Source organism: Loxodonta africana, chromosome X (assembly GCF_030014295.1).
Source record: "Loxodonta africana isolate mLoxAfr1 chromosome X, mLoxAfr1.hap2, whole genome shotgun sequence".
Lineage (NCBI taxonomy): Eukaryota > Metazoa > Chordata > Mammalia > Proboscidea > Elephantidae > Loxodonta > Loxodonta africana.
Genome location: NC_087369.1, coordinates 174,385,895 through 174,408,371, shown reverse-complemented (window position 1 = coordinate 174,408,371; position 22,477 = coordinate 174,385,895). Strand labels below are relative to the sequence as shown.

Here is a 22,477-nt window from a genome sequence, read left to right as displayed (position 1 = left end):
AAATAAAACGGGTGGTTTGGTGACAGATGTGGGAGGGAGTCTTTTTGATGTACAACCTTTTATACCTTTGAGATAGGCACCATATGGATGTTCTTATTGTCCTTGAATATATGTTTATGTTTTCATTGTGACTATGAACTATAGGCTTTCACTTCTGAGTCCTGAATATGCTCCTTCATGTATTAATGGAAGCTGGCCCCGAGAAAGGACCATGGCTGTTCTGTTGGTGTGATTGGCTTTCTCTCTGAATGCTCTCAGTCCTCAGCATGAAGTAGCTCCAAGCAGAGGACTCCTGTTATTTGCTCTGGGCTTAAACAAGTATTAAGTAAATGAATCAAATTCCTTAAAATATGTGGTTAGTTAACACCATTCCTTATTTTCAGCACTGATTCCATTTGTCTCCCATTTGGCAGATTATTTCATTAATTTTCTAGGATGTGGGTTTGCACACATGATCTTATTTTCCCCTCTCTTCCCTCAATCTGATCACTTGATAGAATAACACTGTAACATTAATATTGGCATTTATATATTATCTCTGGATATGTGGCAAAGGTGGGTAAAGACAAAACAGAAAATAAGAGCGAGAGTGAAAGGGACACAAAGAGAAGAGAAAACAGTGAGCTGGAGATAAAAAGAATACAGAAGGCAAGATAGTACTAGGAACACAGAGATAGATGGAAAACATATCAAACATGGATTTAATATATCCACTTACTTAGTATAATGGGTTAATTTGCCAGGCTATTCAAAATATCCTCTTGTGTGTTTCACAACCTTAGAAACTAGCTAAGTTGCAAATGCATTTTACATCATATCCTCAAATATTTCACACCTAACACAGATGGAGCTTAATAAGCTAGAGCCAAGACAGGGGAAATTTCTCCAAACCACTTAAAGGGTCATCCTTCATCATAAGAGACACAGAGAGAAGCAGCAATAGAGGCATAAGGGAGGGAACACAATGATCCACTTTAGGAAAATATATTCAGTTATGTAAAATATTAATTTGGTTTTGGCTGCTCTACATTTCTGATACATAGATAATAACTAATTTGTAAATAAATATGCATTATATGTTTTATCTTGTACCCTTGAATATTTCACACACAACACAGATGGTACTTAATCAGTTTAATAAGCTGGGGCAGTGGGGTGGAAATAGGAGGGGAAGTTAGGAAAATCTTCCAATCTGATCAAAGCTGCAGTTTTCACTTTGGCAGAGAAGAGGGTGTAGAGATACAAAATATCAGGGTTGTATTTAAGAAAATAGATTCAGTTCATTGACACGATGAATTAATTTGCTATGCTTTCTAAAAGCCCACTTGTGATTTTACATCCATAGAAACTACCTAGGTTGCAAATATCTATGAATATGCAAAATTGGCTTTCCACTCTCCCTTTGACAATTTCACACTGGACCCAAACAGCCTAGCAGAATAGGGAAAATCTTCCCAATGTGGTAAGAGGTTTCAGTTCTCATTAAGATGAATTCCCTTTGCCTCTTTGGGAGAGAGACAGCAGGACAGAAAGAGAAGGAAAGAACAGAAAAGGAGAGAACTGAAGAAAATATATTCATTTATCTTAAACAAATGGTTAATTTGCTAAGCTTTTGAAAAATCCAGTTGCTTTTCATCTCATATCCACAGAATATAGCTAATTTATGAATGCATATTTATCATGTTTTATATATTGAGTATTTCACATGATCACAGATAGGACCAATAGGCTGGAGTTCAGGGATGTGACATAAGATAAGAAAGGGAGTAAACTGCCCAAGCTAATCAAAGCCCAGCTCTCATTAAAAAGAAATCTTCAATTCCTTTTCAGTGGAAGGAGAGAGTAAAGGCAAGGAAATGGAGAGAGGAGTAGACCTGGACACACACAGAAAAGAGATAGAGAAGGAACACAGACAGAAAGAAAAAGGTTGAAAAAGAAGCAGAGATAAAGAAGAGATAGAAACTCCCAAGTTGTAATGAAGAAAGCATGCCATAGTTTTGTATAAGATCCTTTGCTAAATTAAAAATAAGTCTACATGTGTTTTTCACGCTCACATAAACAAGCTAGGATGTGAATACACACACAATGTGGATTGTATATTGAGCTTTGGATGACCAGATGGTGCTTCCTAGACTTAGATACAAAGGAGTGGGAAGGGTAAGCAAAAAAGTGGGAAATTGCCTCATTTGGGAGACCTGCCAAAACCAAATGTGGGTGAAGGGGGAAAGGTGATGAATAAGAAGCTCTGACAACAAAGGTAATAGAGCAGTCAGATAGCATGGGTCTTTGTGGACTGTTTTGGGGATTGGGGCTTTTACTCTTTGAGAGATGGGAAACCATTGGAGGGTCTTGAGCAGAGGAGAGACAGGATCTGACTTATGTCTTAATAGGTCTCTCTGGCTGCTGTGCTAGGAATGCATTGAAGGGTGCAAAGACAGAAGCAAGATCAGTTAGAAAGCTCTTACAGTACTGTAGGTGAGAGGTGATGGTGGCTGAGACCAACATGGTAATGGAGGTTGTGAGAAGTGGTCAAATTGTGGATATATTTTGAAGAAAAGACTGGCAGAGTTTGCTCACTGATTTTGTGTGTGTGTGTGTGTGAGAGAGAGAGAGAAAGAGAAAGTCAACAACAATACTCAGGGTTTTTGAAGACTTGGGCCTGCGCTTTTGAGTGGTACCATTTGCTGAGATGAAGAAGTCTGTTGGAGGAACCAGTTTGGAGGGGAATGAGGGGATGGGGAGAGCAAAAGCTCAGATTTGAATATATTACATCAAGATGCCTATTAGATCTCCAAGTGATGGTTAATATACAAATCTAAAACCCTGGAGGCATAGCGGTTAAGAGCTAAGACTGCTAACCAAAAGGTCAGGAGTTCAAATATACCAGGCGCTCCTTGGAAACCTTATGGGGCAGGTCTACTCTGTCCGATAGGGTCGCTATGAGTCAGGATCGACAGCAACGGGTTTTTGGTGTTTATAGTTGAGTGAGGAGTCCAGGCAGAAGATACACATTTGGGAGTCATCAGAGTTTAAAATATTATTTAAAGACACAGGCTAGGTAAGAATACCAAGGAAGTAAGACAGAAAAGAGAAAAGATACAAGGACTGAACCCAAAGGCCCTCCAATGAGAATGAAATGGAATGAAACCAGCAAAGGAGGCTGGGAAGGAGCGATTGGTGAGGTCGGAGGGAAACCAACAGAGCCTAGGGCCCAAGAAGCTCAGTGAAGAGAGTGATTCCAGAAGGAGGGAGAGCGAAGCTGTGTGAAATGCTAACACATTCAGTAAGACTGAGAATTGACCATTGGATGCAGTAACATTGAATAATAATTAGTACCTACCTAAAAAAAAATTTTTTTTTTTTTTTTTTTTACCTCATAGGACTGTTGTGAGGATGTAAAGTTAATACTCCAAAAAGACTTATAAAAATGTCTGGCACGTAGTAAGAGCTCAGAGAGTGTTTACTCTTATTTTGGGAGAGGGGTGATGTAGGTCCGTCCACATTCTGCTATGTGAAGTTTTGGTTCTAACCATGTAAGTCTACTGAAAAAGCAAAAGCTGTGTAGCCAACCTATCTGAGCTTGATTTCAGACTCCATTACTTACTACCTGAGTGACCTTGTGCAGGTTATTCAGTCTCTCTTTCCTTCAGTTTCATGACCTGCAAAATGAAGATAACAATAGTACTGACCTCAGAGAGTTGTTGTGAAGATGAAATATTTTAAAAATATAAATTACTAGATGAGTGCCTATTACATAGCAAGTACTATAGAAGAGATTGTTATTTCTTATAATTAACTAGATGAGTACATAAATTTATTTGAATGAACTTGTGTCAGAGTTGCTCTGGACAAGCTGTGTGGGTACACCGTTAGTATATATTTTCACAAAAACCTCACTGCTTCATGATTATTAAAGATATGTGGTTACGTGGACTTGGGAGGTGCTGGCATGTCTTGCCTTGAATATAAGGTTGAGGAGCTTTGTAAACAGCATTGGAGCCAAACTTAATCCAGCAATAGTTTATTGGGCTACATCATACTTAATTTTACTCTCTCTCTCCAGGAGAATATGTCGTCATGACAACTCACTTCCATCTCAAGCGAAAAATTGGCTACTTTGTGATCCAGACCTACCTGCCCTGTATCATGACTGTCATTCTGTCACAGGTGTCTTTCTGGCTCAACAGGGAGTCTGTCCCTGCTCGCACGGTCTTTGGTGAGTGTTGGGTTATGGAAAATGGGGGAAGGACCTTTGCAAAGCCTTACGAGGGGCAGCCAGAATAGAGGTAAGGAAGGAGGAAGAACCATCCCTGGAGATAATGGGAGCAACACCTGCCAGAGGCATAACTAAGGTAGGGCGAGGCCCTGTGTGCTGCTTGAAGAGGGTTGCCAGTGAGCAGTTTCTATTGGCCATCACAGTTTCAGTTGCCAGCTGTGAGAGATCATTCAGCAATTTAAAACTAAATGCCATAGGAGCTATTTTCTGTAGATAGGTCCCTGCCTGAGCCCAGCAGTCATAAATGAGTCATCAGATCTTGGGGCTTCAAGTAACTGAATTCTTAATAAGGAAGTGGGAACAAGAAGAGTGTTGGAGTAGAAACCTTACTGAAATGTTTCCTATCTCAGTCAGGTTTGCCCCAGGAGTTGAGGAGGGACTGAGCCTTCAGTGAAAAAGTGGGGAGATTAGTTGGCAGAGCTGAAGAAGGTAAAGGGTGCAGAACTAAGCTGACAACCAAGAAGTAGATTTGGGGCTGTTATATATGACCCATTTTTGGTATGAGCTTCTGAATTTGCTGCTCCTTCTACAGCCTTTTTGGGAGTGTGAATGATCTGATATTCGGTTAAGGCTGCACAAAGTTGGGAGAGTTTTTCAATAGTCCCTACATCAGAAAATTTTTCTTCAATATGAGTTTGCTCATGTCTAGGAAGGGACTTGCATATTATTAGCACTTTTCCCTTGGAGACTTAAAGCATGTAAAACATTTTCTGCCTGTTCCTCTCACTGTAAGATTTTTTAGGAGATAAGTATTAATGAACTCTTTCAAGCTACTAAACTGCCCCCCATAGCAATGATGGTTGTGAGGCATATACTTAGATGCACTGGGTACTCACACAGAAGGCATGTCTACCAATACTCTGAAGCTGCACTGTGTAGTTATATAGTCAATGCTGTTTCAAAATGAAGCAGCATTTCAGGTCAGGCAGAGGAGGGGCTGGTGATGGAGAAAGAGAAAGAGTGATCTGTAAAGTAGAAAGAAAACCAGAAGGGTGTGATATCATGGAAGTCAAGAGAGGAAAGTGTTTCAAGAGGCAGGGAATAATCACCTGGTTTATATTCTACTGTGAGTTTAGGTAAGATGCAGACAGAAACTGGGTATGGTGATAGGATTGGTTGCTAGCAATCTTGAAAATAAAAGTTCTAGTGGAGTGGAAGAAGCAAAAGCTATAATCGAGTGGATTAAAGATGTCCACTTTTGGAAATACGGCAAACTAGATATTCTGAAAAATCTTCCTCTACAAAATCCTAGAAAAGCTAGGTAAAACAGAAAACATTCTTCTAAGGTAACATCTGACCTCATAAGGAAATATTAGGGACCCAAATGGAATTGAAAAATGGAGTGTTAATCACAGGGACTGATACTATGGTAATAGGAAGGTGGGTTGATGATAACTGGTCTTGGTAACCAAAACTATAGATTTTAAGGTTACACAAGGAAAGAATTAGCTTAAGTCATGTCAAGAGTTGGAACTAGGACTGTGGTAGGCTGAATAATGGCTCCCCAAAATATTCATGTCTTGATCTCCAGAAACTGTGAATGTTACCTTATATGGCAAAAGAGACTTTGCAGATGTAATTAAAAGTTTTGAGATGGGCAGATTATCCAAGATTATTCAGATGGACCCTAAATACAATCACAAGTGTCCTTATAAGAGGGAGGCAGAGGAAAATTTGACTATAGCGGAGCAGGTGGTGTGATGGAAGCAGGAGAGATTCAAAGATGTTACACTGCTGGCTTTGAAGATGGAGAAAGGGGTCATGAGCCAAGGAATGCAAGGCATGCAGCTGTAGAAGCTGGAAAAGGCAGGGGAAAAGCCCCTCAATAACTTCTAGAAGGAGTGCAGCCCAACTAACACCTTGACTTCAGCACAGTGAAACTCATTTCAGACTTCTGGAATGAGTTTCTTATAGTTCCAGAAATATAAGAGAATGAATTTGTTATGTTTTCAGCCACTAAGTTGGTGGTAATTTGTTACATCAACCATGGGACACTAATACAATGACCCTTCCTATAAATCCAATGCCATTGAAGAGCTAAACCCTCAGTGCAAGAGAGCACTAGAAGAATACACTCATCAGTGCAGGGAGACAATAAAGAAACACATCTATTTTGGACTGGGCTCTGTGTAAAAAATATAATTCTTTAAGTGTTTTGTTTTGTTTTAAATTCAAACATGGGCTCAGGTGAGTTTAAAGTTCATATTTACACTAACTGCATGGTGTGAGAATCTCCAAGCTGAAATGTTAATGCAAGTGATTGCATAATTTTTACATAAGAACAAAGGGCCAAGAATAGCCAGGATACTCCTAAAGAAGAAAAACAAAGTGGATTCCCACAGATGTCAAGAATTAAAAATCTATAGTAATTAAGACAATATGGTATTGGCAAAAGAATAGAAAAATAAATGAACGAAACACTATAGAGAGCCTAAAAGTAGGCCCACATATAAGGAAATTTGATTTATGACAGAGCTGGAATTGCAGAGAATTAATTTCAGGTTGATCATGGACCTAAACATAAAAGCTAAAAATATAAAGTTCCAGGAAGAAACTATAATGCAATATATTTGCAACCTTTGGTAGGCAGAAATTTCTTAGTGCACACACACAAAAAACAATAACACTAAAGAAAAAGATCTAATAAATTGAACTTCATCAAAATTAAAAACTTCTGTTTGTCAAAGGGTAACATCAAGAAAAAAGCAAGCTATAGACTAGGAGAAAATATTCTACATATGTATATATCTGACAAATGACCTGTATTGAAAAACATGAAGAACTCCTATAATTCAGTAGTAAAAAGACAAAGAACCCAACTTTAAAAAAAATTGGGCAAAACACTTGAGCAGACATTTCAATAAAGAATATATACAAATGCCCATAACTCGTTGCCATCAAGTCAATTCTGACTCACAGTGACCTACAGGAGGACAGAGTAGAACTGCCTCATAGGGTTTCCAATGAGTGGCTGGTGAATTTGAACTGCTGACCTTTTGGTTAGCAGCCAAACACTTAACCACTGCACCACCAGGGCCCATAAGCATGTGAAATGATCTTTAACATCACATTTTGTTGGAGAAATGCAAGTTAAAACCTCACAGAGACATCACTTTACAAACATTAGAGTGGCTAAAGTTAAAAAGACTGATAATAGCGAATATTGGTGAGGTGTGAGGAGCAATAGTGAGGATGTAAAACGGTACAGTCACTTTGGAAAAACAGTTTGGCTGTTTCTTAGCAGCTTTATACATAAAAGCCAAAAACTGGAAAACATCAAAATATACATCAATAAGTGAATGGATGAATACATTATGGTATATTTCAGCAATGGAATACCAACTAGCAATAAAAATGAACTATTGATTCACATAATAATATGGTTGGATCTCGACAACTATGTCAAGTAACATAAAGAAAACAAAAGTCTTCACAACTGGACCAATAAGCAACATCATGATAAACAGAGAAAAGATTGAAGTTGTTAAGGATTTTGTTTTACTTGGATCCACAATCAGCACCCATGGAAGCAGCAGTCAGGAAAACAAATAACATATTGCATTGGGCAAATCTGCTGCAAAAGACCTCTTTAAAGTGTTAAAAAGCAAAGATGTCACTTTGAGACTAAGGTGCGCCTGACCCAAGCCATGGGTTGCCTCACGTGCGTGTGAAAGCTGGACAATGAAATAAGGAAGACTGAGGAAGAATTGATGCCTTTGAATTATGGAGTAGGCAAAGAATATTGAATATACCATGGACTGCCAGAAGAATGAACAAACCTGTCCTGGAAGAAGTATAGTCAGAATGTTCCTTAGAAGCAAGGATGGCCAGATTTCGTCTCATATACTTTGAATGTGTTATCAGGAGGGATCAGTCCCTGGAGAAGGACATCATGCCTGGTAAAGTGAAGAAGAGGAAGACCCTTGATGAGATGGATTGACACAGTGGCTGCAACAATGGGCTCAAACACAGCAATGATTGTGAGGATGATGCAGGACTGGGCAGTATTTCATTCTGTTGTACATAGGGTCACTATGAATCAGAATGGTCTCAATGGTACCTAATAACAGCAACAACATGTCAAGCAATAGAACCCAGACACAAAAACAGAACATAATATTTTATTTATGTTAGATTCTAAAACAGGCAAAACTAAGCTATGGTGTTAGATATCAAAGCAGTGGTTTCCTCTGGGGAGGTATACTGACTGAATTTGGGCATGAGGGAGCTTACTAATGTGATGCAAATGTTCTATATCTTGATTGGTGTAGTGGTTATATAATTGTATACATTTGTCCAAACTCTGAAATGCACAATTAAAATATTTTTACTTTATTGTACATAAATTATACCTCAATTAAACAATACAGACATGCTTGGACTCCAGATATTTGAGTTATCAGACACAAACTTTCAAATAGCTATGAAGAATATGTTTAAATTAGATAAAAGAAACATGATAACTCTAGCAGATAAAGCGGAAAAAATGCAGAGAGAGAGAACATAATTGAAAATTCTAGAACTGGAAAATACAGATTAAAAACTCAGTGTTTTAGACACAGTTGAAGGGAGAATTTGTGAACTGAAAGATAGTTCAGAAGAAAATATTTACAATGAGGCACAGAAAGAAAAAAAAGTGAAATACATAAGAGAGAGGTTTAAAAGACATAAGATTAATTGAGTAGGTCTAATATACATGTAATTGGAATCCAAGAAAGAAGTGAGATAATGTGACAGGACCAATTTTTGAAGAGGCAATGGCTGAGCATTGTCTAAACCTGATAGGGAAAATAAAGCTACAGTTACAAGAAGTCCTACAAATCCAAGTAGGCTGAAATGCAAGCCATACAGAGACACGGTATATTGAAACTGCTGAAAATGAAAATCAAAGAGAAAAATCTTCAAAGTAGCCTGAAAAAAATGCATTGTCTTTAAAGTCATAACAAATAGACTAATAGCTAACTTCAACAGAAATAATAAAGGCATTTTCAGACAAATTTAAAACAAACAAACAAACATAAAGTCCCTTGTTATCAGACCCTCACTAAAGGAAATATTGAACAGTGTTCTTCAAGCAAAAGGAAAATTATCCCTTTTGAGGAGTGAGGAGCAATGGTGGGGATGTAAAATGGTACAATCACTTTGGACATAAAGTTGAAGGTGTATAAAAAAAGAAGAAAAATGACAAATATGTGGGTAACCCTAAATGAGTCTTAAATGTCTAAAATAATAACATTGGTTTATTGGGTATAAAATATATTTAGAATAAAATACTAGTCCATGATGTAATTTATATAAGATGAGGATAAATTGAAATAAAGTGATCTAAGAGCTTCTATTTGTCAGGGAAAAGTGTAAAAGTATCAATTCATATTAGATTTTTATGTCAAGAATGCATGCAGACTGAAACTCTTGTACATTTCTGCTGGGGATATTAAATGGCATAGACCCTTTGGAAAACAATTTGGCAGTCTCATGTAAAGTTAAGCATCCATTCCTAGATATTTATCAAGAGAAATGAGAGCATATGCTCACACGAAGCCATATATGTAAATTTTCACAGCAGCTTTATTTATAATACTGAACATTGGAAACAATCCAACTGTTCATTAACAGGTGAATGGATAAACAAATTATGAAATATCAGTGCAATGAAATACTACTCTGCAATTAAAAGGAATGAATTATTGATAGATGCAACAACATAAATGAACCTCAAAAATACGCTGAATGAAGGAAGCCAGATGAAAGAGTACAAACTGTATGGTGTATTTATATGAAACTCTAGGAAAGAAAAATCTCATCCATAGTGAAAGAAAGCATATCAGTGGTTACCTGGGGCCAAGATGGGGATGAAATGGGCACAAAGGAACCTTTAGGGTGATGGGAATAGTCTATAGATACCTATCAGGAAGGTTGGAGAAGGGTATAACTAGATGGTAGAAATCTCAAAGCCATACAGAGACAGGACTGTGACAGTGTAATGGCCTAGGGAGTAGTGGAGAGTAAGGAAGATATGAACCCCACTTCTTGAGGTATGGACGAATGTACAACCACCTTTGGAGAAGTGAAACAGTGTACCCAAGTCAGATTTCAGTTAAGACCAAAAGGGGGGCAGTGTGCATTCAGAGAAGAGGTTGTGAATTATAGGTGAAATGATGATCATCGAGCAGCAGAGTTGGTGATTTGGAAGGGTTTGGGAGAAAGGTGTTAAAGAAGGTATGGGAGTTAGGGTTGGATTTGGTAATGCACTTTATAAAACAGGATTAAACCTGACTGACAATTAATTAACACAAAGCCTTGCTCTTGTGGTGGTGTCTGGGGTCAACAAGTATACGAAGCATGATTAATTCTGTCTCCTAAGGGAGGGTGGGTACTCATTTTGAATGCTGCGGTCTGAAATGTTTCCATTTTGCATCTCTAGGCTCTAATCTTGAGTAAGGCACAGGACAGTTGGTAATATTGGAGAAAAGAAGAGACAATAAGAACTGTGTTATTGATAATAATGACAATGTAGTTACTATAAGAAAAGTACATTTTTCACTCTGATGGGAGCACATGTGAGTCAGTGCAAAGGGCTGTGGTCTGGGCCTGAGTATTAATATCAGTTCCACTCATCACACACACTCTGAGGGCCTACTCTATGCCAGGTACTGTGCTAAGGGTTGGAGACATAGAGTGGAATTACCTGTGGTCTCTGCTCTCAAGTAACTCCTGGTTTGGTGGACAGACAGATGTTATCAGGTAAGTGTACTAAAGTTTTAGAAGTGCTGAAAGGAAGTGAGGGGGTAAGGGGCAGCCTGTTAAACCTCAGCAGTTCAAGAAAGGCTTGCTAGAAGAATCTTGAAAGAGAAGCTATGGGTGGCGGGCCTGAATCTCCTATTAAAAATGCCGAGCCTTTCTTTGTCTACCCATGAAGTGTACCAAATGCTTAATTGAGGATCTTAGCAGTTCCAACTAGCTAAGAGCTCTCCAGAAAATGACAGTTCTAATTAAGCCCCAGAGGCTAGAGATCTAAAAATCTTTCCTGGGTTATGGCACAGGAACAGTTGTGTTGCACCATAATCCCGCCACCCCCCCAACCCGATCTGTGCATGGGCACATGGCTGTGAATATGCCAGAGTGGGCAACTCCATTTGCTGCTAACCACAAATGAGGTAACTTGCCTCTCCCATGAGATACCACCTGCTTGGTGTGCTCGGAGGGTTACTGAGCCTTGGGTCCATTCTAAGAGCTTACCAGGTTACAAAATTCAGATAGTTTGTTAATAAAAAAATAGGCAGTAACTATTGGGCCCATTCCTGTCATGGCTTAAAATGTGTTTTTGCTAGTGAGTGTTGATAACTCCCTGCCTAATTTGTGCAAAGGTCGCTACGAGTCGAAATCGACTCGACGGCAATGGGTTTGGTTTTTGGTTTTTGTTGGAATTGGACTGAGTCTTTTCAGACCTGGATCTTCATTTATATAGCAAATCTATAAGGAAGGTGCTCAAGGAGACCCCAGAGACTGAAGCACACGTGGCTGACCCTCTAGGTATAGTTAATTGAGGCAGTTCCTTATCTTCTTGCTTCTTTCTTCTACGTAGCAGCTCTTCCCCCCTCCCCCATTAGGACTTCCATTAGGACTTCACTCCATGCCTTATTTGACCCAGGCTCAGGAAGATCACATTCCCCATCCTCTTCAGCATGTCTGTGCTCAGAAGGAGCTTCTGATCACCTTTCCTTCCCTAGTTCTGGATGTCTTTTGAGTATAGCACCTGTACAGCTTCATCAAAATTCTGGGGAATAAAGACAGTAGAAAATATTCCTACACAAAGGGGGAGTATGGAGGCACAGAGAGATTAAGGAAATTGCCCAAGATACAGAGCAAGTAAATGGCAGAACCTAGGACTTCTTACTTCTGGTTTAATACTCATCTAGACTAGAATTCTATTGCTAACAATCATAAAACTATTATGATAATATTAATAATAACAACGTGATTATAATTATACTTCTATAATTAATTCTCTAATTATAACAATACTGTTGTTAATAATAACAACAGTAAAAACAATAGTAGTGTTAATTATAGAAGCTTTTTACTCTATGAGTTGCTACTCTATGCCAGGCATTGTATTAGGGACTTTATAAACCTTATCTCATTGAATCTCCCGACAAATCTCTGAGTCTGGTGTTATCATACCCATTTTACATATGATAAAACTGAGGTTTAGTGAGGTAAATCACCTCGTTCAAAGTCATATTGCTAGTAACTGGGAATTGCCTGGACCTCAGTCTAGTTCAGTCTGACTCTAAGGCTCATATTGTTAACCACAACAGTATGTGGCTCATATGTATATTTAAAATAATGGAAATATTGGAATTTTTTTTTTACAGCAGTGAATAAAGAAAATCTTGGATTTAGGTTAACAACACCACCAAGAAAAGAATTGATCTAAAAGCAAGCTCTGGTTTGGCAAACACTCATAAAAAATAGCTATGGGAACAGCTTTGGTTGTTCCTGAAGCTCAAGAGAATGTGATGGTGGCTACAGAACCAATTTCCGTAATAGTTTGTTGCATTATCAGAAGTGCGTCCAGAATTAGGAAAGTGAAGACTGATCTGTGTTCAGACCAGGTCTGGAGTCTTGAGCCCAGTTCTGGGCTGTTCAGAAGAGAACTACTAGGATGGGGAAGGAGGAGGAATGAGAGAAGGAACTGGCGATGTTTAGTCTGGAGACAAGCAGAATCATGAGGAGCCATGGCCATGCTTTTCAGGCCTTTGAAGGGCTGGGGAGACAGTGGGCTGGGAGTGAGAGGGACACAGTTTCAGCTCATAGGGTAGGTTTTTCTAATAGTAATAAGACAACCTCTCTTACAATGGAATGAGCTACTTGCTGTGGAAATGGCTAAGCAGAAGCTAGAGGACACCTGTTAGAAGTCCTCTACTGGAGATTCCTATGCCTGGGCTAAATGGGATGGGGTGGTTACCAGGTGGACCTATTCAGCTTTGATGCTCTCTATTTTTTTTTTTTTTTTACTTCAGATTTTGAGTGGGGCACACCTCCTCCTTTCAAGTAGGGAGTTGGCAATTGTATCAAATATGCCTTCAATGTCTTCCAGTGGCAACTGGCTCTCATCTTCTCTCTCCGCAGGTGTTACGACTGTACTCACCATGACCACCTTGAGTATCAGTGCCAGAAATTCCTTACCTAAAGTGGCATATGCGACGGCCATGGATTGGTTCATAGCCGTCTGTTATGCCTTTGTATTTTCTGCACTGATTGAATTTGCCACCGTCAACTACTTCACCAAGCGGAGTTGGGCTTGGGAAGGCAAGAAGGTGCCAGAGGCCCTGGATACAAAGGTGAGATACAGCAAGAGAGGGGCTGGGAAGCACCCCCTGAGAGATCTGTATTGGGACCAGGAGTGGGCAGCCTGCAGCCTGCAGGAACTCGGCAGGGCTGTGTGCTGTACACTGGGGTCATCAATCCAATTCTCAACTGGAGTGCTTCTTGGCAATGTGGAGTGTTGGCTGAGGGCAAAGGAAAGAGGTCAGGTATCATGGAGGGTTGATGTCTTGTGGTGGGGGATCAAACCTAAGTCTGATACTGAGAGACTTAAGGGGAACACATTGGTACTTACCAAGTCACCCAGAAGAGTGGATTCTATCTTCAGCACAGAGGAGAACAGTATCTAGGGCCACTTCTAGTCCCTACTTCCCAGTACATTCACATTACAATCACACCAAAGTGATCATCATTCCTTATGGGTCGTTGCTCATTCTGTACTCTCTACTTGAAATGCTCCTTTCTTTTTTCTGTGCCTCATAAACATCTGCTCATTCTTCAAGACTTAGTGGAAATCCTGCTTTCTCCGTAGAGCCATTCCAGAACCATTTAGACAGATTTAACTTTTCTTGGGAGGAGGGTGCTTCTCATATTAAAAGCATTTATTTGTATTATAGTTATTTGTCTGCCTTCTCACTAGGACTATGGATTTCTCGAGGCCAGGGTCTTGTCTGCGTCATCGTTCTAACTATCCAGCATCCTTACACAGCATCTGACTCATAGTAAAAACTGAATAAATGTTGGTTGGTGTCTTAGTCATCTGTAACAGAAATACCACAAGTAGATGGCTTTAACAAAGAGAAGTTTATTCTCTCACAGTCTAGTAGGTTACAAGCCCAAATTCAGGGTATCGGCTCCAGGGGACGGCTTTCTCTCTCTGTCGGCTCTGGAGGAAGGTCCTTGTCCTCAATCTTCCCCTAGTCGAGGAGCTTCTCAGGTGCAGGGACCCCGGGTCCAAAGGATGCACTCTGCTCCCAGTGCTGCTTTCTTGGTGATATTAGGTCCCCAACTCTCTGCTTGCTTCCCTTTTATCTCTTGAGAGATAAAAGGTGGTGCAGGCCACACTACAGGGAAACTCCCTTTACACTGGATCAAGGAGGTGACCTCAGTAAGGGTGGTATTACTATCCCACCCTAATCCTCTCAACATAAAATTACAACCACAAAATGGAGGACAACCATACAATACTGGGAATCATGGCCTAACCAAGTTGATACACACATTTTTGGGGGATTGGCATGATTCAATCCATAACAGCTGGATTGATGGATGGATAGGAAGGAAAAAGAGAGAAAAAACAACAAACCAACTAAAACATGATTACAGTGAAATCAAAACTGGTGTCCCTAGCTGCTTTAAATGAGTTCAGGTCTCTAGATCTAGACGAAGACCATTCAATGAAGTCAAAAAGAACTGGTAGATGGGATCCCAGAACCAATCCAGTACTCTTCAAAGAATCATGGAGAAGAGAAAAGGTCAGGAAGGTTTTTCAAAATGGAGGGAAAGATAGATTTCATAGAGTATACAATGTGAATTGACAAAGTTTTAGGGTAGTGCCCTCTTGGATCTGAGGGACAAATGATTTTTAATCTATAATCCTATGTCTAGCCAAACTATCAATTAAGTGAAGAGGCAAAATAGTCATTTTAAGACCTGCAAGAACTCAGACATGTCACCTCCCATGTATCCTGCTTTAGGAAGATACTGGAGAATATGTTCTATTATAACGAGGGAGTAAAAGAGAAAGACATGGGATCCATAAAAGAGAGAATCTAACAGAGGCAAGAATCGAAGGAAATTCCTAAAATGACAGCTATGCAGCAAGCCTCGAGAGGTCCAGGTTGGAGCAGGAGGCTAGAGGTATTGGTGACTGAACTAAAAATATTGCTGTAATTGGGTTGGAGGATAGGGGAAGGGTGGCGTAAGTGACGTAAATCATTATTTATAATCTTCACCGAATGACTCCTCCACTTCCTGTCTTTTTATAGTGAAAAGACAATTGGCAATGTGCAAAATCGATAGCAGTGGAAGCATAGTATTTAGAAATGACTATTAGGAGTATCAGTGAGGAGAATTAAAAATAATTACCTAAGAGGAGCTGGACAAAGGGATGAGGTGCATCAGGGTAAGGGTTTCCAGGTTTTTATTACAAGCCTTTCAGTTCTATTTCTTTTTAAACTATGGGCATGTATTACTTGGGTTAAAAATTAAAAGTAATAAAAACAAAATGAAAAAATAAATCTCTACATTTAAAAAAGAAAGTACTTATTCTTAGAATTACTTTTAAAATATTTATAAATTCTTACCTAAATTTTGGAAACAGTCATTCTTAGGCTCTTTTCTCTTATTTTCAAATGAGACAACCCTAACATCTTGCTCTAGAATAATACTTTATCTTAATATTGGAGAAAATGCTCAACTTCCGTCCACATCTTGAAAAAGTTTCTTACAATGGGTGGCTTTTTAATCTATGGGGCATTCTTGTAAATATAGCTACAAATTGAGTCACTCTTGGTATTTTCCCTGTGAGCTGAAAACATTCAATGTAGCGTTAGGTTTTACTCAACAACTAGTGATCCTCCCACCCTATTCTACCATAGGCATAAATGCCCCGACAACATATTCTATAACTGGTGAATAGATTGAAACAAAAAATAAACAGCAGTCTTGTCTGGGATATCTGTGGGATGCAGAGTTTAACACCACATGGCCCCAGCACTCAGGAGTGACAGTCTAAGGAGAGCAGTAAGGTTACATATACTTAGACATACTGAGTACTGCACAGGACCAAGTGCTGTGTGTCACAGGGAAGAGAAAACTGAAATGCTCCCTCTCCATTTTTTTTTTTTATAACATTATTTAACACCTGGCTGTTTCCCGAGGAAATTACTTCTTTAGCTTCCCTTCCAAGGGAAAGATCCTTCTCCATTCCTTTCTGCTGCTTCCAGGTCCTTACCTACTCCTTTACCTCATGTCAGCGGCTTCATCATTGACACTCACCTCAACTAGCCATATCACTATTTTTTTTCATCTTGCTCATCTTACTAACATCATTGTTTCTTATTCATGCTCATTTCATATACAGGACTTTTACAACTATTTTACATTATTTATGAGCACTCCAATTCCTGTCTTTGTTCTTCACTTGGGTGACCCATTGGACACCATAAAACGTAATTAAGTTATGACCAGCTCTATCAAATGAGGTCTGGGTTGTCCCACCTGCCAGACACTGCTGCTGTTTCCACCACTGGTTAAGGATGTTGGAAACGAACCAATCTGATTGCCTGTATAATTGGTCTAGGGTTTCTTTAGGGAGACCAGGAGCGTGAGTCAGCCAAAAGTAGTAGTAAGTTTGGAACTGTCACTTAGTATCAGAAGAGCCTCATAATAAATTGTATTGCAGACACGTGAGCCCGTATGTGCTACTGGCATTACATGTCATCCTTGGTCACTGCCCAGGTGGTAGTTTCCTCTATAGTTATTCATGCTTTTCTCACTTCTTATCGTTATGACCCCTCCCCTTCCTGTCTTAACTGACACCTGAGTATCAGCACAGACATCCTTTCCACTGCCTTCCTGGTTGGTGGAAGCTGTTTATCCTCTAACTTCCATTTCCCAGAAGTGGACTTCGCATCCTCTTCATCCTCAACACTGCTTTCAGACCATTATTCTTCCACTCTTTCATATTAAGGCACTCTCCTTTGAAGCTCCAGCTCTTCACTTGACTTCTCATAGATTTCTGGCTTTTTCTTTTCTTCTTTGGTATTTTCCTTAGAACTACCTTTGTCTTCTTCCTGACATCTAAATTTTGGAGTCCCCTAGGACTCAGAATTCAGACCTCTTTTCTTCTGCCCAACAGTCAGAAAGATCATTTTAAATTGTAAATTAGAAAATATTTTTCTCAAAATACTCTAATGGCTACCCACTTTACTTAGATCAAATCCGTAGTCATTACCATGTCCTTCAAAGAATTATAAGATCTGGTCCCCAGGTCCATGGTCTTACTATCCTTTTTTTGTTTATTTTATGTTTCAATTTTTATTATGCTTTAAGTGAAATTTTACAAATCAAGACAGCCTCTCATACAAAAATTTATATACACCTTGCTATTTACTCCTAGTTGCTCCCCCCCCAATGAGACAGCACACTCCTTCTATCCACTCTCTATTTCCATGTCCATTCAGTCAGCTTCTGTCCCCCTCTGCCTTATCATCTCCCCTCCAGACAGGAGCTGCCCACGTAGTCTTATGTGTCTGCTTGATCCAAGAAGCTCACTCCTCACCAGTATCATTTTCTGTCCTATAGTCCAGTCTAATCCCTGTCTGAAGAGTTGACTTTGGGAATGGTTCCTGTCCTGGGCCAACAGAAGGTCTGGGGACCGTGACTTCCGGGTCCTTCTAGTCTCAGTCAGACCATTAAGCCTGGTCTTCTTATGAGAATTTGAGGTCTGCATCCCACTGCTCTCCTGCTCCCTCAGGGCTTCTCTGTTGTGTTTCCTGTCAGGGCAGTCATTGCTTGTAGCCAGGCACCATCTAGTTCTTCTGGTCTCAGGCTGATGTAGTCTCTGGTTTATGTGGCCCTTTCTTTCTCTTGGGCTCATAATTACCTTGTGTCTTTGGTGTTCTTCATTCTCCTTTGAGACCAACTGATGTGTCTTAGATGGCTGGTTGCTTGTGTTTAAGACCCCAGATGCCGCTCTCCAAAGTGGGATGCAGAATATTTTCTTAATAGATTTTATTATGCCAATTGACCTAGATGTCCCCTAAAACCATGGTCCCTTCAACCCTTGCCCCTGCTACACTGGCCTTTGAAGCATTTGGTTTATTTAGGAAACTTGTTTGCTTTTGGTTTAGTCCAGTTGTGTTGACCTCTCCTGTATTGTGTGTTGTCTTTCCCTTCATCTAAATTAGTTCTTATCTTCTATCTAATTAGTGAATACCCCTCTCCCTCCCTCCCTCCCTGCTCTTGTAACCATCAAAGAATATTTTCTTCTCTGTTTAAACTATTTCTTGAGTTCTTATAATAGTAGTCTCATACAATATTTGCCTTTTTGCAACTGACTAATTTCACTTAGCATAATGCCTTCCATATTCATCCATATTATGATATGTTTCCCGGATTCATCATTGTTCTTTATCGTTATGTAGTATTCCATTGGGTGAATATATCATAATTTGTTTATCCATTCCTCTGTTGATGGGTGCCTTGGTTGCTTCCACCTTTTTGCTATTGTAAACAGTGCTGCAATGAACATGGGTGTGCATATATCTGTTTGTATAACGGCTTTTGTTTTATTTTGGGGGGATTTTTTTTTTTCATTCATTTCACTCAGGTCACAGTGGCCTCTATGCTGATCCTTGAACAAGTCATTCTCATTCCGACCTGAGATGGTTTATCCTTACTGTGCTCTCTCTTGGGAAATTTTGTCGTTAGATTTTTTTTGTGCTTGCTTGCTCATTTTATCTAGGTCTCTGCTCACCTTCTCAGAATACATTCTCTGACTATCTAAAATAACACTCACCATCATTCTCTGCTCCATCCTGCTTTATGTGTCTCCATCATATTCATCACCTCCCGGCATTACATTGTTGTATGTCTTCATATGATTACATGTTGCTTACATGCCCCCCCCCCCGGAATATAAGCTCCTGGAGCACAGGTCCATTTTATTATGGACCCCCAGCTGTACCCCCAGCACCTAGCATGATATCTGCCACATAGTAGACACTCAGTATCATGGATTGAATGGTGTCCCCCCAAAATATGTGTTAAGCTGGTTAGGCCATGCTTCCTAGTATTGTGTGGTTGTCCTCCATTTTGTGATTGTAATTTTATGTTAAAGAGGATTAGAGTGAGATTGTAACACCACCCTTACCTAGGTCACATCCCTGATCCAATGTAAAGGGAGTTTCCCTGGGGTGTGGCCTGTACCACATCTTATCTCTGAAGAGATAAAAAGGAAAGAGATGTGAGCAGAGAGAAGGGAGACCTCATACCACCAAGAAAGCAGTGCCGGCTATTTACAATAGCAAAAAGATGGGAGCAAGCCAAGATGCCCATCAGTGGATGAATGGGTAAATAAATTATGGTATATTCACACAATAGAATACCACACATTGATAAAGAGCAATGGTCAATCTGTGAAACATTTCATAACATGGAGAAACCTGGAAGGCATTATGCTAAGTGAAATTAGTCAGTTGCAAAAGGACAAATATTGTATAAGACCACTATTATAAGAGCTCGAGAAATAGTTTAAACAGAGAAGAAAAAATTCTTTGGTGGTTACGAAAGAGGGGAGGGAGGGAAAGGGGTATTCACTAATTAGATAGTAGATAAGAACTACTTCAGGTGACGGGAAAGACAACACACAATACAGGCGAGGTCAGCACAACTGGACTAAACCAAAAGCAAAGAAGTTTCCTGAATAAACTGAATGCTTCAAAGGCCAGCATATCAGGGGCGGGGGTTTGGAGACCATGGTTTTAGGAGACATCTAAGTCAATTGGCATAATAAAATCTATTAAGAAAACATTCTGCATCCCACTTTGGAGAGTGGGGTCTTAAACACTAGCAAGCGGCCATCTAAGATGCATCAATTGGTCTCAACCCACCGGGACCTAAGGAGAATGAAGAACACCAAAGGACACAAGGTAGTTATGAGCCCAAGAGAAAGAAAGGGCCACATAAACCAGAGACTACATCAGCCTGAGACCAGAAGAACTAGATGGTGCCTGGCTACAACCGATGACTGCCCTGACAGGAAACACAACAGAGAAGCCCTGAGGGAGCAGGAGAGCAGTGGGATGCAGATCCCAAATTCTCGTGAAAAGACCAGACTGAATGGTCTGACTGAGACTAGAAGGACCCCGGTGGTCGTGGCCCCCAGACCTTCTGTTGCCCCAGGACAGGAACCATTCCCAAAGCCAACTCTTCATACAGGGCTTGGACTGGACAAGGGGGATGGAAAGGGATACTGGTGAAGAGTGAGCTTCTTGGATCGGGTGGACACTTGAGACTATGTTGGCATCTCCCGTCTGGAGGGGAGATGAGAGGGTAGAGGGAGTTAGAAGCTGGAGAAGTGGACACAAAAAGAGAGAGTGGAGGGAAGGAGCGGGCTGTCTCATTAGGGGGAGAGCAATTGGGAGTATGTAGCAAGGTTTTTTTAGCAAGGTGTATATAAGTTTTTGTGTGAGAGACTGACTTGATTTGTAAACTCTCACTTAAAGCACAATAAAAATTAAAAAAAAAAAAAAAGAAAGCAGTGCCAGGAGCAGAGTGCATCCTTTGGACCTGGGGTCCCTGCACAGAGAAGCTCCTAGTCTGGGAGAAGATTGATGAGAAGGCCAACAGAGAAAGAAAGCCTTCCCCTGGAGCTGACACCTTGAATTTGGACTTGTAGCCTACCAGACAGTGAGAGAATAAACTTCTCTTTGTTAAAGCCATCCACTTGTGGTATTTCTGTTATAGCAGCACTAGAAGACTAAGACACTCAGTAAATATTTAATAAATGAAGGAATAGCCTCTGCATTTTCTCTGAATCTATGATTCCCTCTGCTTTCCGTCAGTCTCTATTCAGCTTAGACCCCATGCTGTATCACTGTGGTCACGCCCCAGCACCCTTGACCTCCTGAGTCACTTCCATCCGACTCCTCAACTTTTCTCTGAAAAAATCCCAGAGCCATTGATGGGCTGTGAACATTTATGAGCTTATCGTCTTCAATTCTGCTGGTCCCTCAGCCTGTGCCTATTATCCTTCTCTGTGTCACAAATCAGTTCTGCCTTCTATTTCCCACAAAATTTACTTTAAATCTTTACTTTTCCTTTCACCTATCTCATGGAGAAGACAGAAGCCATTGGCTGAGATTTGCCTCAACTCACTGTGTACCTCTCCTCCCTACTCTTTCCTCCTCAGCCGTGCTCTGGCCCTGGGTTAACTCCCCACTTACGCTCTGGATACTTCCTGTCCTCGCAGAAAACTAGTATAAGTGATTACTTTTCTTCCATTCTTATATTCTCTCTTATCTGATCCCTCCAAGTCTATTACGCCCCCTCCTCTTTTGAATTCCCGCAACTTACTGTTTATGCTTCTCTGAGTATTTCTTGCACTTTCTCCCTTATATTTTGTTGCTGTTGTTGTTAGGTGCCGTCAGGTCAGTTCCAACTCATAGTGACCTCATGTACAACAGAACGAAACACCGCCTGGTCCTGCACCATCCTCACAATTGTTGTTATGCTTGAGCCCACTGTTGCAGCCACTGTGTTAATCCATCTCCTTGAGGGTCTTCCTCTTTTTTGCTGATCCTCTACTTTACCAAGCATGATGTCCTTCTCCAGGGACTGATCCCTCCTGATAACATGTCCAAAGTAAGTGAGACATAATCTAGCCATACTTACTTTTAAGGAGCATTCTCGTTGTACTTCTTCCAAGACAGATTTGTTCGTTCTTCTGGCAGTCCATGGTATATTCAATATTCTTTGCCAACACCACAATTCAAAGGCATCAATTCTTCTTCAGTCTTCCTTATTCAGTGTCCAGCTTTCCCATGCATATGAGGCGATTGAAAATACCATGGCTTGGGTCAGGCGCACTTAGTCTTTAAGGTGACATCTTTGCTTTTCCTCACTTTAAAGAGGTCTTTTGCATCATATTTGCCCAGTGCGATACATCCTTTGATTTCTTGACTGCTGCTTCTGTGGGTGTTGATTGCGGATCCAAGTAAAATGAAATCCTTGACAACTTCAATCTTTTCTCCATTTATCATGATGTTGCTTATTGTTGCTAATAGTTCTCTTATATTAATTAACAGTCATATGGACAAGGTCTCTGATTCATCTTTGAACCCCACATAGCATATACCTCATTGC

At 40.1% G+C, this 22,477-nt stretch overlaps 1 protein-coding gene across 1 annotated transcript in view; it reads left to right on the top strand.

Annotated features, from left to right (window-relative positions):
• Positions 1-22,477, top strand: part of GABRA3 (gamma-aminobutyric acid type A receptor subunit alpha3) — a 172,844-nt gene that overhangs the window by 144,289 nt on the left and 6,078 nt on the right. The window contains exons 7-8 of the mRNA XM_003421224.4: positions 4,064-4,216; positions 13,412-13,623. Coding sequence (XP_003421272.1) covers positions 4,064-4,216; positions 13,412-13,623 — 365 coding nt within the window. The remainder of the gene's footprint in view (positions 1-4,063; positions 4,217-13,411; positions 13,624-22,477) is intronic.